This window comes from Nuphar pumila, chromosome 4 (assembly GCF_984573655.1).
Source record: "Nuphar pumila chromosome 4, dmNupPumi1.hap1.1, whole genome shotgun sequence".
NCBI lineage: Eukaryota > Viridiplantae > Streptophyta > Magnoliopsida > Nymphaeales > Nymphaeaceae > Nuphar > Nuphar pumila.
The window spans coordinates 5,376,471-5,391,113 of record NC_143252.1 but is presented as its reverse complement, the minus strand read 5'-3'; the positions used below and the strand labels follow the sequence as shown (position 1 = coordinate 5,391,113).

General features: G+C 37.8%; 1 protein-coding gene across 1 annotated transcript; it reads right to left on the bottom strand.

Moving 5' to 3' along the window:
• Nucleotides 1-12,896: 12,896 nt before the first annotated feature.
• LOC149839149 (non-specific lipid-transfer protein-like) lies at nucleotides 12,897-14,031 on the bottom strand. The gene is made up of 2 exons (XM_090004016.1): nucleotides 13,629-14,031; nucleotides 12,897-13,146 (listed from the first exon to the last, which is right to left on the bottom strand). Exons 1-2 carry the CDS (start codon nucleotides 13,970-13,972, stop codon nucleotides 13,137-13,139), a joined length of 354 nt encoding a protein of 117 aa, XP_089860142.1. The 5' UTR covers nucleotides 13,973-14,031; the 3' UTR covers nucleotides 12,897-13,136.
• Nucleotides 14,032-14,643: the final 612 nt, after the last annotated feature.

Here is a 14,643-nt window from a genome sequence, read left to right as displayed (position 1 = left end):
GGTGGGATATAAGGGGCTGTGTATAGGAGAACAGTCTACTGGACTATCATATGAAAGTGGGGATCACGGCAATCCAGGGGATTGCAAAATTGCATATGAATAATGCACAGACTCTTAGATATATGCCTAAAACGAATACTTTCAAAACATGAATACCTACATGCATTGTTGTAAAGAAGAATGTGGATATTCAAATGCTTATTACCTAATGAATAAAAAAAAAAGACACTGCCCTATGAATAAGGAATTCATTATCATGAAATGTGCAGATGGGATAAAAATAATGGTACAAGAGATAAATTATGGTATCATAAAGCAGTAAGTAAGGGGTACAGCGAGCAGTTAGGTCTTTATTAGCCTCAACTTCACTTTGCGAGGATTCACCCTGAAATAGCAGAAGGTTGCTCATTTGACCAAGCACCTGAACACAGGCCAAGCAGATCATGTTCATACATTTTAATGCCCAATATCACCATGACAAAACACATTATCGCTATCCAAAAAAAAAAATCCAGAAGGAGCATCAATGTGCGCATCTCTTAACATGATGTCACAGAGGGTATGCAGGATTAGGTAGTATATTGCTGAGCCAACACGAAGTGATTGCCAGGGTGAAGAGGGGAAGAGGTCATCGAATACTAGAAAGGAATCTTTGCAAGGTACCCTGGTGCTGCCTTTTTGGAGAATGTTACTGCACTGCGAGAGCATCTCTAGCCTTAAGACAGTAATTGTTCATTTTTCATTCAGAGAAATCCCAACAAGGGAATTGTGGACCATCAACGTTTGAATTTCTATAGCCACAGAAATTATCCTAACTGACTTTATTATGAACTTATGTCGACTCAAAATAGTTCAATATAACGCAAATGATATGGGGTATTGTCATAGCCAAGTCATAACCAAAAGATTATATAAAACAGGGGACAAAATAGAAATTATCACGAAAAGAAAAAAAAATATTCATAAAAGGATTTCCTGTACAGAGTCCCGATGGATTACAACCAGGGGACAAGCAAATGGATGAAGAAGATGACCTTGATGGCAGGTTGAATTTAACGCAGATGACCTATAGCATGGATGATTAAGAGCTTCTTAGTAAAAAGCTCGAGTTCTCAGAGGAGATAAAAGGCCGCATTCACGCTGGATGCTGATGCAAATGTTATGCAGCGTGATGACTATCTATCCTATACCAGCCAAACGTAGCATGTTTAAATGAAATATCAGTGGGGGCAAAAGTTGATTCTGAATCAACCCAATGAGGTCCATGAATAACAGAGATATACGATCCAGCAATTGAGATCCGATATAGGATGGAGTACAATAACTCATAAACGCAGTGAATGATAAAAAAAAATGGAAGTAACAGTGCAAATGGAAAATCTGATCATGAACAAGCATTCAAAATTAATAAAAACAGAAAATCACTAAAGGGGAAAGAAAAAGAAAAGAAAAGAAAAGAAAATATATATATATATATATATATATATATATATATATATATATATATATAAACATGTAAACAAGAAATGAGAGTTTAAGGTACAGACTGGAATTTGAAATTGAGGTTAATCAGGTGATTAAGAAAAGGAACAAACCATTCGTAAAGTCACAAGGGGATCTGAATATTACCTGTCAGTTATGAGGATGAAAATGCCATCCGGAGTCATTATGGTTAACCAAAATTTAACAAATGGAACTAAAGAAGGTTACAGATCAAAAGGAGAAGGTCACCCGATGCAGGTCAAGATAATCATCAAAAGAAATACCTAATGTAGGTGAGGGATCATATGAGGCGAATAACAAAAACAAGATATAAATAACTCAAATCATGCGAAGATTGATAAAACTCTGAAATAAATTAAAACAAAAGGGGAAGAAGATGTGGGAATCAGTGGATTCCAGTGATGTTGCAATAGGTGGGTCGATATTTGCACAAGCAGTATCGACACCACCAAGGATGCAATAATGGCAGCCTTAAAACAGGAAAATAAAGAAAAGAATTAAAAGAAAAAGAGAAAAAAAATTTACCCGGTTTGCAGAGATTCCGAAGGAGGAAGAAGAAAGGTGGATGTTCGATCGATTCCTGGATGAGGGAGATGCTGGATGGAAGATGGGTTGAAGTCCTTCCTTCCGAAGAAAAACCCGACCACCGATGGAGTTGCTGGATGAACAGAAGTCGATTGAAGTTGTTCCTTCTCGATAATGGGATGGAGAATACTGATAATGGATGTGGGTGATGGGTATCTCCTTCAGACGAAACATTGATCAAAAGAAATATTGGTGAAAAGCTGATTGAAGTTCATGGATTGTAACGAGCTCGTTATCGAAGAGATGGATCCTGATCTTGGATGAACAGAGGCTCCAGCAGAAGGGTCGATGGAGGGGGATTACAATGGATATTTCAAGTAAAACCGATCTCAAAGAAAACTCAGCGATGGCCAGAAGACGGGAGCTGGCCTCTTCTTAAAGAGGGAATGGAAGCTTCGAGAGGAGGAAGGTCAGTTGAGAATTGAGGGTGGAGATGGAAGCATGCGGTTGCAGATCGAACGATGGAGAGAGAAGGAAAGAGGCGCGGGAGGAATCCGTTAAAGCTTTTTCTTTTTTTTTCAAAAAGATGGTCCTCTTTTTAGGAAATTTTTTATAAAATGGTTTTGAAAATGAGGTTTTTGGTAAAAATGGCTTCAAAAGCTTGAAAATCATCCGCTTCCCTCGTAGCTTTTTTCAATTTTTGGTTTTTATGTTATTTTTCTATTTTTTTTTTTGTATTTTTAGAATAAAATCCTAAAGTTTGTGAGAAAACAAAAGTTAAAACTAATTTTTTTGTGTTTTTGCAAAAATATTTACAAAAAGGAATTTTTCTGAGAATTTAAAAACTATTTTGAGAAAATTTCTTCAGAAATGGGTTTTGATCCGAATTTTTGAGAAATAATCAAGGTTTATAACTTCGAGCTGAGAAATATAGTGTCAAGGATCCAACAGAGTGCCGGACGAGCTGCCCGAGCCTTTCAAAATCATTTTTTGGTATTTTCGTGATTTCATTTTGGAAATCGGACAACGGGGCTCATATTTGGATTTAAAATACTGAGTTCAGACCCGGAGCTGAATTTGAATATATCAATGTGGAATTTAATCCAGAAATCTGAAGAAAGACTGAAATTTAGCTTTTAAATCACTTTGATCTTCTTAGGAAATAGAGTCAGGGGCAAAAAGGTCATTTTGTAAATCTTTGAAAAATTTGGGGTGTTCACACTTGGATAACCGGTTCGGGGCTATTTCAGACCGATTCAGAGTGTTTTCAGACTGATTCCTACTTGAGGACCCAAGGTTTTACCCATTTAAGTTTGAATTTTGTTATTGTTCATGCATTTTATTTGTAATTATGCATGCATAAATGAATGTATAATATTGGCATCAAGGATAACTAGATAACTTAGTGAATTCATGTCACCAAAGTGACTGAATACACGTATGTTGTCAAAGTTTTGTACTATCATATGGATTTAGCTAATATTACTGTTGTACTTAGATTCATGAAACGATAAACGACCCAAAGATAGTTTTATCATGTTTGGAATTTAGGTAGGGTAAAATGAGGCAGATGTGTTGAAATACATTGCACATGTGTATCCAAAGGTACCATGTATTGATGGTCTAGCTTCACATGAGACTCAATTTTACCAACTATTGTCGCTAGGCGTAGAGATTACGCGTATCAGAGCTCTTATCAAAGTAGAACTCCATTGACCCCCTACACTAGCTTTGAAATAAACATATTCAGGGCTTTGTATTTATTGTTTTTTCCATAAAGCTTGTCTCGTATATGCTTTCTTTTGATATGTGTCTTTTGTCATGCAATTTCTATTTATTTGATTTTAGATGGCTCAAGTTCTATACATTTTCTTGATGGATCTAACTTTAGTGATTGTAAAGAAACTGTTCTTTTTACATTAGGGTATGTGGATTTAGATCTGACCCTAAGGATAGATGAACATGCTGCCCCGACTGATCAAAGCACTGTTGATTAAAAGATTGCTTTTGAGAAGTAGGAGCGCTCGAATAGGCTTAGCCTATTATTTTTGCAATCTAAAGTGGATAAGAATATTCAAACTGTTATCCCATAATGCAGGGCAGTGAGAGAATTTCTGAGTGCTATTGAAGCACAATTTGTGAGTTTAAATAAGGCCAGAGTCAGTACCCTAATGTCAAAGCTTATAACTATAAAATATTCTAGAGGGGGTAATATCTGCCAGCACATTTTGGAAATGAGGAACATAGCGTCTCAGCTGAATGACATGAAGCTGATCATTTCTGATTCTTTTCTAGTGCATTTGATTCTGGCGTCCTTATCTTTGGAGTATGTACCTTTCAAAATCTCTTATAACACACATAATGATGAATGGACATTCAATAAACTTATGTCCAAGTGTGTTGAAGAAGAAGAGAGATTGAAAGAAGAGAAGGTGCAAAGTGCATATATGACTTATCATGGCTCCAAGGTAGGACTAAAGAAGAATGCATTCAAGAAAAATGTTAGGAAGAAGCCAGCAGAGGATAAGACATCCCAAGGCAAGCAATCCGACTTAGCTCTCATAAAGTGTTTCTTTTGTAAGAAGAAGAGAAACAGGAAGGTGGATTGCGTAAAGTACAAGAAGTGATTGGAAAAGAAAGGTAATTTGTTATTTATTTCTCATGAATGTAATTTATTATAAATTACTGAAAATAGCAAGTGGATTGAATCTGACGCTACTGTTCATATTTTCAACTGTCTACAACTATTCTTGAACAGAAAAAAACCAACAATGAATGGGAAGAGCATCTATTCAAAGAACATGATACATTCACATGTGAAGGGTGTTGGGACCTGCAAGATTATTTTAGATACAGTCATAGATTTGGATATTCATTGATGTCTTTTATGTTCTATCATATAGTAAAAACTTAATTTTAATTTCAAGATTGGATAAATTTGGATATTGCTTTAAATTTAAAAATTTCAAGTTATTCATGTATAAAAATTCTATTAAAATTGGTTCTGCATCAGTTTATGATGGTTTGTATAAATTGAACATGAAGATCCAAACCCAGGAGTCTTTGACTTCTGAATACGTATTGGTTGAAAATAAATGTAGCATGATTAATGATAAATCCTACATGCTTTAGCATCGAAGGGTGGGTCATATCTCTGAAAAGAGAAAATGAAGGGATCTTGAAATCTCTAGATTTTAGTGACAATGACCCGTGTGTTGATTGCATAAAGGCTAAGCATACAAACACATATAAAGAGGGTGTCAAACGTAGTAGTGAGATATTGGAGATAGTCCATACGGATGTATATAGACCATTTACCTTGTTACACAGGCGAAAAATATTTTGTCACATTTATTGATGACTATTAATGGTATATGTATCTCTACTTGATTTTCGAAAAATCTGATGTTTTTCAGATGTTTAAAGAATTTAAAAAAGAAGTAGAAAAACAAACTGATAAAGTTATTAAGATAGTCAGGTCTGATAGAAGTGACGAATATTATGGTAGGTTTACTGAAATGAGGCAAAGGGAAGGACCATTAGCGTAATTTCTAAAAGAAGAAGGCATTGTACCTTAGTATACCATGTTTGGTATTGCCTACCAGAATGATGTAGCTGAAATAAGAAATCATACGCTTAAAGAAATGGTTAGGGTCATGTTGAATTATTCAACACTTCCCATGAAGTTGTGGGGTGAAGCCTTAAGGACCGTTGTGCATATTTTGAATAAGGTTTTTACGAAATCTATACTAAAACTCTCTACGAGTTATGGATAGGTAGGAAACCATCACTATCTTATATGCACATATGGGGATCTCTTGCAGAGGCTAAATTGTATAACCCCCACATTAAAGCCTTTGATCTAAGAACAACAAGTAGATATTTCATTGGTTATCCAGAGAGATAAAAAGGATACATGTTTTATTGCCTATCTCCTTCACCACAGATTGTTGAAACAGATAAGGCAAATTTTTTTGAAGATGGTTCAGTAGGATTAAGTGCACTTCAAAACCTTGGTTTTGAGAAAATACAAAATCCAATTTCATTACCTATTAAGGAAAACACCGAGAGTTACCACATTATTATCCCTAATGATGATGTGGTTGATCATCCGGTTGTTGATGCACAAATCCATAGTGAATCTATTGTGGACAATGCAGAAGAGCACGAACAGGATGAACATGTTCAATCTGAGCCTGAAGAATGACCTCTTTGGAGATCCACAAAAGTTAAAAAATCTGCCACACATCTTGATTATGTGGTGTATCTTCAAGAGCCTGATGATTTCATAGATATATATGATGACTCGTTGACTTTTATGAAAGTTGTTGAAAAAAAACAATCTTCACATTGGATAAAAGCCATGAAAAAAGAGTTGAACTCTATGGTTAAGAATCAAGTATGAAATCTTATCGAGTCACCGAAATGAGTGAAACCCATAGGGTGTAAATGGGTCTTTAAAACCAAAAGGGACTTCAAAGGTGACATAGAGAGACATAAGGCAAGATTGGTTGCTAAAGATTTCACCTAGATGGAGGGCATTGACTATAATGAGACATTTTTTTTTGTCTCAACTAAGGAGTCAATGAGAATAATTTTGGCCCTCATAGCTCATTATGACTTAGAGCTATATCAGATGGATCTGAAAACAATGTTCCTCAACGGAGATCTGAATGAAAAGGTATACATGAAACAACCTCTTGGTTTCTCTGAAGATGATCGTTTGGTTTGTAAGTTTAATAAATCAATATATGGACTTAAATAGGCCTCCCGACAATGGTATATTAAATTTTCTCAAGTGATTGTGACTTTCGGATTTACAAAAAATATTATTGATCAATGTATATACCTTAAGGAAAGTGGTAGTATGTTCTTTATATTGATGTTGTATGTGGATGACATTTTGCTAGCAACCAACGATTTAAAGTTACTTAAAGAGACAAAACAGTTTCTTGTATCACATTTTGATATAAAAGATATGGGTGAGGCTGCTTATGTACTTGGCAATGAGATCCGTCGAGACAGAGCAAATGGTTTTCTATGCCTCTTCCAAAGATCCTACATAAATAAGGTATTAAAGCAATATGGGATGGAGAATTGTTCTCTTGGTTCAACACCCATATCAAAAGGTGACAAATTGAGCCTAAAGGATTACCTAGAGAACGAAATTGACAAAGCACAGATGAGCGCTTATCCATATGCAACAGTTGTTGGCAGCTTGCAATACGTGCAGACTTGTTCACGTTCAGATATTTCTTTCGCAGTAGGGATGCTTGGTAGATTCCAGTCTAATCTAGGCATATCACATTGGAAGGTTACTAAGAAAGTCTTGCGGTATTTTCAAGGGACACAAGACTATATATTGATGTATCATAAGGTTAATCACCTCGAGATAGTTGGCTGCTCAGATGCAGACTTAAAAGGATGCCTTGATAGTAAAATGCCTACTACTAAGTATGCCTTTTTACTTGCTGGGGGAGCGATCTCTTGAAGGAGTGAGAAGCAGACGACCACTGCTGCTCACACCATGGAGGCAGAATTCATAACATTGTACGAGACTACTTTGTAGGCTATATGGTTGAAGAACTTCATATCACAATTAAAGGTGGTTGATTCCATCGAGAAACCACTAAAGGTCTATTGTGATAATGAAGTTGTGGTGTTCTTTTCGAATAACAATAAAAGTACTACGTCATGTAAGCATATGGAATTAAAGTACTTTATTGTTAAAGAAAGGACAGAGAATCATCTAGTGCATATTGTTAATATTGGTACCAAAGAGATGATTGTTGATCCTCTTATTAAAGGGCTAGCACCGAGATTATATTTCAAACATGTATTGAGGATGGACTTGTTAAACTCTTTATTTTAACATATATATGAATAAAGTGATCACATATAGTTTATTTATTCTCATTATAATTGTTGTTAATCTCATAAGGATTAGAGATTTAACTAAGGATATGTAAAATAGAGATTTTTAAAGGCCAATCTATTCATCAAACAATTCTCATAAAGCTTATTGGTTTATCGTCGAAACAAGTGGGAGAATGTTGAGATAAGCCACATATCGTGGCAGTTACCCACAATTTGGTATCTTTCCCCTTTTGTGTTTCTTCCGATAAACATACGGAAGATTAGGGAGGGAACGGTTATGCTAACCGACCCCTGCTACAGGCTATATAAACGGGTGTCAATGAGAAACTTGTATGCAGAGAGAAAAATCACAGAGAAGGGTTAAGAAAACATACATTTTTTTAGCCTTTTCGACTAAGGAGGAAAGAGGGATCCTGCTCACTGACTGTTGAAGGAGCCTGCACTCATTGGAGGGCTGGAGTCAGGCTGAGGAGTGAAGTTCACCCTGTTCCAGCCACCAACGCCAACCATCACCGTTGCCGGTTCTCAATGGCTTCTTCAGGTACACTATCTTCGCTCCCTTTTGTTGTGCTCAGGTCCCAGGTTTCCCCAACACTAGGTTCAAATCTCATGGGTGTCACCCCTTGCGCAAGCTGAAGGGCAGTGCTTTCTTGAGGGCAAGGGGTAAGCCCACGGAGTTTTACGCTGCCAAGACAGCGATAGTAAGTATGGCAGGCAGAACCAGCGGGGTTAGGTCTCTCATCGTGGGGGTGGTTTCTCCGTGTAGATATAAAAAAAGTATGAGCAGGATCTCTCCTTCACTGGCAGTGGATGTTGATTTGCTTCATGTGCTATTTGAATTGCAGCTAGAATCAATATATGGGTTGTGACCCAAACCTCGCTGAGCATCTTTGATCAGCATGAAGAACAGCCCAATGTTGTTTTATACTGGGGGGTTGTTTTTGGACAATGACTGCAAGTTAGACCTTATATAGACATGTCGAAGATGAATTCATGAGAAACATAGAAGATGTCTGTCAATGTTCTGCTGGTTGTGTAGAGTAGAATTATCTGTGATTAGTTCTGCCGAGATGCCAAAGGATGTGCTTGTGGGTATTGGTCAGAAGAAAGGTTCCAAATCATGCTGGACTAACTTTGACTACAACTATCACAAAGAGCCTGTATTCTCGCGGCATTTGCAGAAGCATTTTGTTGGGTATGTGGCATGCAGTGAAGTTGAATATACTAGTTCTGAATATTAAATCAGAAGGTATTGTACATCATCTTTCATGTGTTAAGCATGGCTTTGCAAATTTTGTTGGCAGTTGATCAGATTTTGGATGGAGTGGAGATTTTCATAACCAGGTCTATCACATTGAGGGATATTCCCTACGGGTGTGTGTAACTTCCAATCTACTCATGAAAACCTCCACAAATGGTCACAGTGAATCAAGGTGCTTTGGCAGGTTCTTCACGTCACATTTTTGGGGCCCCCTCAGGCATTCAAGATTAGGTGAACGTTGGGACCTGAGTGATTCTCTTGACAGGAACAGATGAAGGGCACATGGCAGCAAGGACATAAAAAACAAACAAACAGATACAGGTGAATAAATGAACCGAATACCACACTGTATGAAATGCGTGCATCTCCGTAAGCATGATCCTACTTACATCACAGTCTCTCTCACTCAAGTACACACAAAAACGACAGTAGTAGAAAATTTTGGTTTTCCCTATCTCCTGTCTTTGTAGCTGGCCGTGGTGATAATTGCGTAAACATGAACTGATGGTTACAATGCCCAACCTTTTCTTCCTCTGGTGTACATTTAGTGGTCCTGTCTTGTCAAATGCCCAGAGAGTTACGTTTCTCTTAGCTGGTGCATCCCACCGTGAAAACCAGGATATAACATATCCCACCAGAAAGGAGATGCCCAAGAAAATAACTGAGGGGGACTTTTTAAGTTAACCTTTTTTTTTTATGAATAACGGGAAATCACCCTCGGGATCAGAGATCTAGTTGCGCTGGCTAAGCCTGTTATACTTTTGGTTTTTTTCCCGATGGTGTAAACCCGTGGTACACCCCTCTTCCCTAACTAATCGTCTGACTTCCGCTGAGCAAGGGCTTATCTCTTGCCCTCATGAATGCAAGGGGTTTGATACTTATGGAAATGAAAGCTTGACCAGTCTAGTGTCGAAGGCCCCCCAAATCCCTTGGGGCTGACTTTTAAGTTAACATTAAAGAAGTTTTTTCCACCTGATTTTTGAACTAAAGGGTAAAGATAGGTACCTATTTGGTTTTTTTTTTAAACTGTAGCTAGTGAATGTTGTTTCCATGAGATGGGCAATGCAGGTGAATCTTGTGCGTTTTTGCTCCATGGCTGCCGAAACCTGTCAGGATGGATTTTTCAGTTTTGGCTTGTTTTTGGTTTATTCTTATGGCTCATGAAGAAAAAAGACCCGTTTGAAGCTGAACCTTCTGTTAATTTTGTGACTTGATAAGAAAAATGACTGATTTTTTTTAACTCAGAAGCTGGTTTGGGCAATCATTTTGACTTTGTTCATTCGTTTCCTTAATTTGGGATTTTGATTTGGGATTTTGGGGGCACTTAAAAATCAAGAACATGCCATTTTACTGCCATCTAGGCCTCATGAGTGCAGTTTCTAACAACAATTTCTCCCCAACAGAGTGGGCCAACTTTTTCAGTATCGTTGCTAATTGGCTGATTCAGCTTATTTTAAAAAATGCTTAAAAATCATTATAAATAGCTTTTTAATATTTTTATATATTAGTTTCATATTTTAATGACTTATCAACCCTTAGTTGAAAACTGGCTGATTCAGATCGATGCAGGTCAGAATGGGACTTGGCCAATTCCTTGAATTGTTTTGAAACTCGATTTAGGGCCGGTACCTGTGCTGACAACATTAGGGTTGGCCTGCACTTTATTATTACTTTAATTGTTATTATTATTATTATGACAGTGGGAAACCATCAGTTTTCTAGGATAGTTGAAGGAACTTGTGTTAACTACTACCTTTTACCGGGTTCCTCCAATGTTAAACTAAAAGAGCACAATTGACATGGAGCTTCACGAAAACACAAACACAAATAACTCACGATTTAACATGGTTTAGATCTAAATGATCTCATGTCAACGAAACCCCTCACTACAAGAGAGACCGTGTAACATGGCTCTTGAAGAGTAAGTAGAAGAGGGCGACGTTTTTAGAGTCTTTGTGTGACCCTCTTGAAATTACAAGTCTCAGTGGGATGTTTTCTACTATCGCCTTCTTGATCAATGACTATTCTTTTCTTGAACTCCTTTTGATTTAGGAGTCTTGCTTTCTTTGACTTTTTGCTTGAGAGAGGACTTTTTCACTGGGAGGACCATCCAAATGGACCTAGGTAATAGTATACTAGATCTGAATCTAGTTATACAATCTGGATTGTATACTCTAACATCCCCCCACAAATGCAACAGGCCGGGATGGACATTGAGTTGGAAGCGCAGATATTGAAATCGTGGAATCTGTAGCGGCTTGGTGAGAATGTCGCTAATTGGTTGGACAAAGGAATGTGAGACAATTGAAGTCGACCTTTGGCAATGTGGTTTCGGACGAAGTGCATGTCAATCTCAATGTGCTTACTCTGGCTGCGAAAATTAGGATTTGCAGTAAGGTACATAGTAAAAACATTGCCGCACTAGAGAATTGGCGAAGATCTAATCGAGACGCTGAGCTCGCGAAACAGAGCATGAACCCAGGAGATATTTGTTGCAACATTAACAACGACCCTGTACTTGAATTTTGTGTTGGAACAGGCCATCACATGTTTCTTTGAGCTCCAAGAGATAATATTAGGACCAAGAAATATTGCATAGTTGGATGTTGATTTTCGATGTGAACCAGCCCAATCAACATCAGAGAAAACGATGAGAGAAGTAGATTTGGATGGTCGTAGCAGCATGCCAAAGCTGAATGCAGCACTCGTACTGCTAGCTGGTGATGGAGTTCACGCATGTGAGAGACTACGAATGGCACTGGACCACAACCAAGAAAAGGCCAACCTAGAAGTAGCCTTCAAATTCCCTTCACCCTTCTAAAAGCACAAGAGAGAAAGATTAGGTGCCATGCATCAAATGAGGACAAGTTTTTATCTCAAAACTGCATAGGTAAAACAGTCATTCTCATAGATAAGTAACAGAAGTTACTAACGGTCGCTAAACTGGGTGTTATTTGCTTAACTTAGGCAAAAACATTGGTGGGAAATTGAAAACCTCCAAAAGATTGGTGTGCACATGAGTTACACCAAAAAGTTTGGTGTGTTTGAAAATTTCCCAAAATTTTAATTATTGCCTTTGAGAGAATACATAATTAAATTATGATTGTTAAATTCACAGAAATATCATTATTTTTGTGTTTGCAAAGTTACCCTTTTGAGTGTGAGAGGATCTGATGCACAAAGCCTGTAAACTCTGTGACACCCCTTTGGGGCCCATCATGCACTCATGGCAAGCGCTTGTTCATCATGGAGCTTTATATATACTCCATATTCTCAGGTATGTTAGCGACATGAAAATATGCTTAAGTGATTTTCTTTTTACTTTATACATAAGAAAAAATGATAGCATACGAATCACCTTGCCAATTAAAAAGCTTAGGCCCAATAATTATTGTTCTTATAACTAGGGCTGGGAAACAAGCTGAGCAGCTCGTGGTTCGTCTCCTCATGAACTCGTCTGTGTTCGGTTAATGTAGCAGATGAGCTGAGCCACGAGCAGCTTGTTAACAAAGAACGAGCTGAGCATGAGGCATGGTTCAGCTCGTGTAAGCTCGTTAGAATATATTATATAGAATTTAAGTGCAATACTTGTTATAGAAAATAGTTTTGTATAGCAAGAATTTAAAGTTATAAGCAGGGCTGTCTCCACAAGAGAGAGATAGAAAGATAAAGTTGGTGTTAGAATTAGAGATATTTTATCTGCTTATTTGGTGCAAACTGAAACCACATATTAAAAAGGACTCTGTTTTATTGCTGTATAGAAATTTAAAACAGGTCACTAGTCTCACTACACATAAGATCAAAGGCCACAAAAGGGCAGCACCACAAAATGGCAACTCCGCAGGAGCTCACGTACGAATGATCTCCCTTTTATTCTTTTATAATATGTCATACCATCACCACCACAACTGTCATCATCACCATCGTCCTATATATATATATTTGCAATCATCCTTGCACCTCCTCTTTTTTAAGTCACCCTGTCAAATATAGAAAAATACCAAAAAAAAAAAACTAGTAAGCAATATTATGTGATGACCAATTACTCATAGTGCTAATCAAGGTCACACACCAAGACCAGCCCTTCTCTTCTAATAAGTAAATCAAAACCCAGTTTTGCCAACACTTGGTTTGTATGACACTAACTGACCATCAAACTTGGTTTTGATTATTAAACCGTGTTAACTAGAGATGCACACAGTTTGGATCAGGAACTGCTAAATACATGGGGGAGTCAGATCGGGTCGGATCTGGAACAGCCAAAATTTGCAAAACCTCCATCGGATCCCGCCCATTTGCATCCCTAGTGTTAACACCCAAAGCCTGGTTTTTAACCAAGTTTTGGGTGTCATCCAAGCTCACCTTGAAAGCCAATATCATGCAGTGAGAAATTGCACTATGGTATACAAAATAAAATTATATGATAGCTTGATTTCTGAAAATTTAGCAAAGATTTACATACTTGGTACAGTCAATGCTTGGAGAAACAGCATAAGAAAGGTGCACTCCACATTTAGCAGGCAATGTGTTCACTAGCCCAAGTTTTATCCCAGGTATGCTGGGAGCATATGCCTTGAGACAGACACATGCAGCTCTTCTGTCAGGTGTGGCCGAAGCCGCAGCATTGAGGCCCCTCACACCAGCACAGCATCCAGGAAGCAACGGCCCTTTGCCGGTCGCATAGTTGATGCATGGAGTCAAGTAGCTGATCACAGTCCCACATGTGAGGGCCTCACTTTGTGGTGCAAAGAGCAACATACAAGCAAAGAGGATGCATGTGAATGCACGCATGGTGAAGCTAGCCATTTCTTTTGTCTGTCACCCAATACTCTCTGAGACTCTCCTTAGTTGGTTGTTGAGAGGGTGGTATTAGGTGGTTTAAATAGCAGAGTGCTGGACTCGCCTGACCACCACCCGTTTACTGTTGGGCCCCATAGCTCACAAGCTGTGTTTGATGGTGGTTAGGTGCACCGGCACAAGCATTTTGTGCAATGTGTTTGCACTTGATCCAGCCTGGGGGTGTTCTGTCCCCACCCCAGTTAAAAGGTTACATTTGGTTGTCATTGAAAAGTGAAAATACTGTTCAAAAGAAATTCACTTTCAAAATCTCAGGAGAAAGTGAATCTGACATACTTTCTAAATGTCATTTTTAAAATTCTATGCTAACTTACTTTTTATGAAGCTTGCTTTTGTAGTTTTTTGCAAAAAAAAAAATGTGTTTACTTGTTGCTTTTGAGATACTCTTGAAATGAGATTTACTCTTTGGATCTCATGTGATTACAAATCACATGAGATGCAACCAAATGTACCAAGTGTAGAGCCGGAAACATATAACCACATCTTGCCAACCTCTACCGTTTCATCAGCCTAATGTTGTCAATCTGCCATTTCTTATAGTATCAGCAGAAAATCGATATAAAACTGACCTGAACCAGCTTATTTTCAAATAAATCTAAAAAAAAGGTCAAAAATAATTT

What these genes read in the sequence shown, in the direction of transcription:
- LOC149839149 (XM_090004016.1), bottom strand. Translation starts at nt 13,972, where the DNA reads ATGGCTAGCTTCACCATGCGTGCATTCACATGCATCCTCTTTGCTTGT.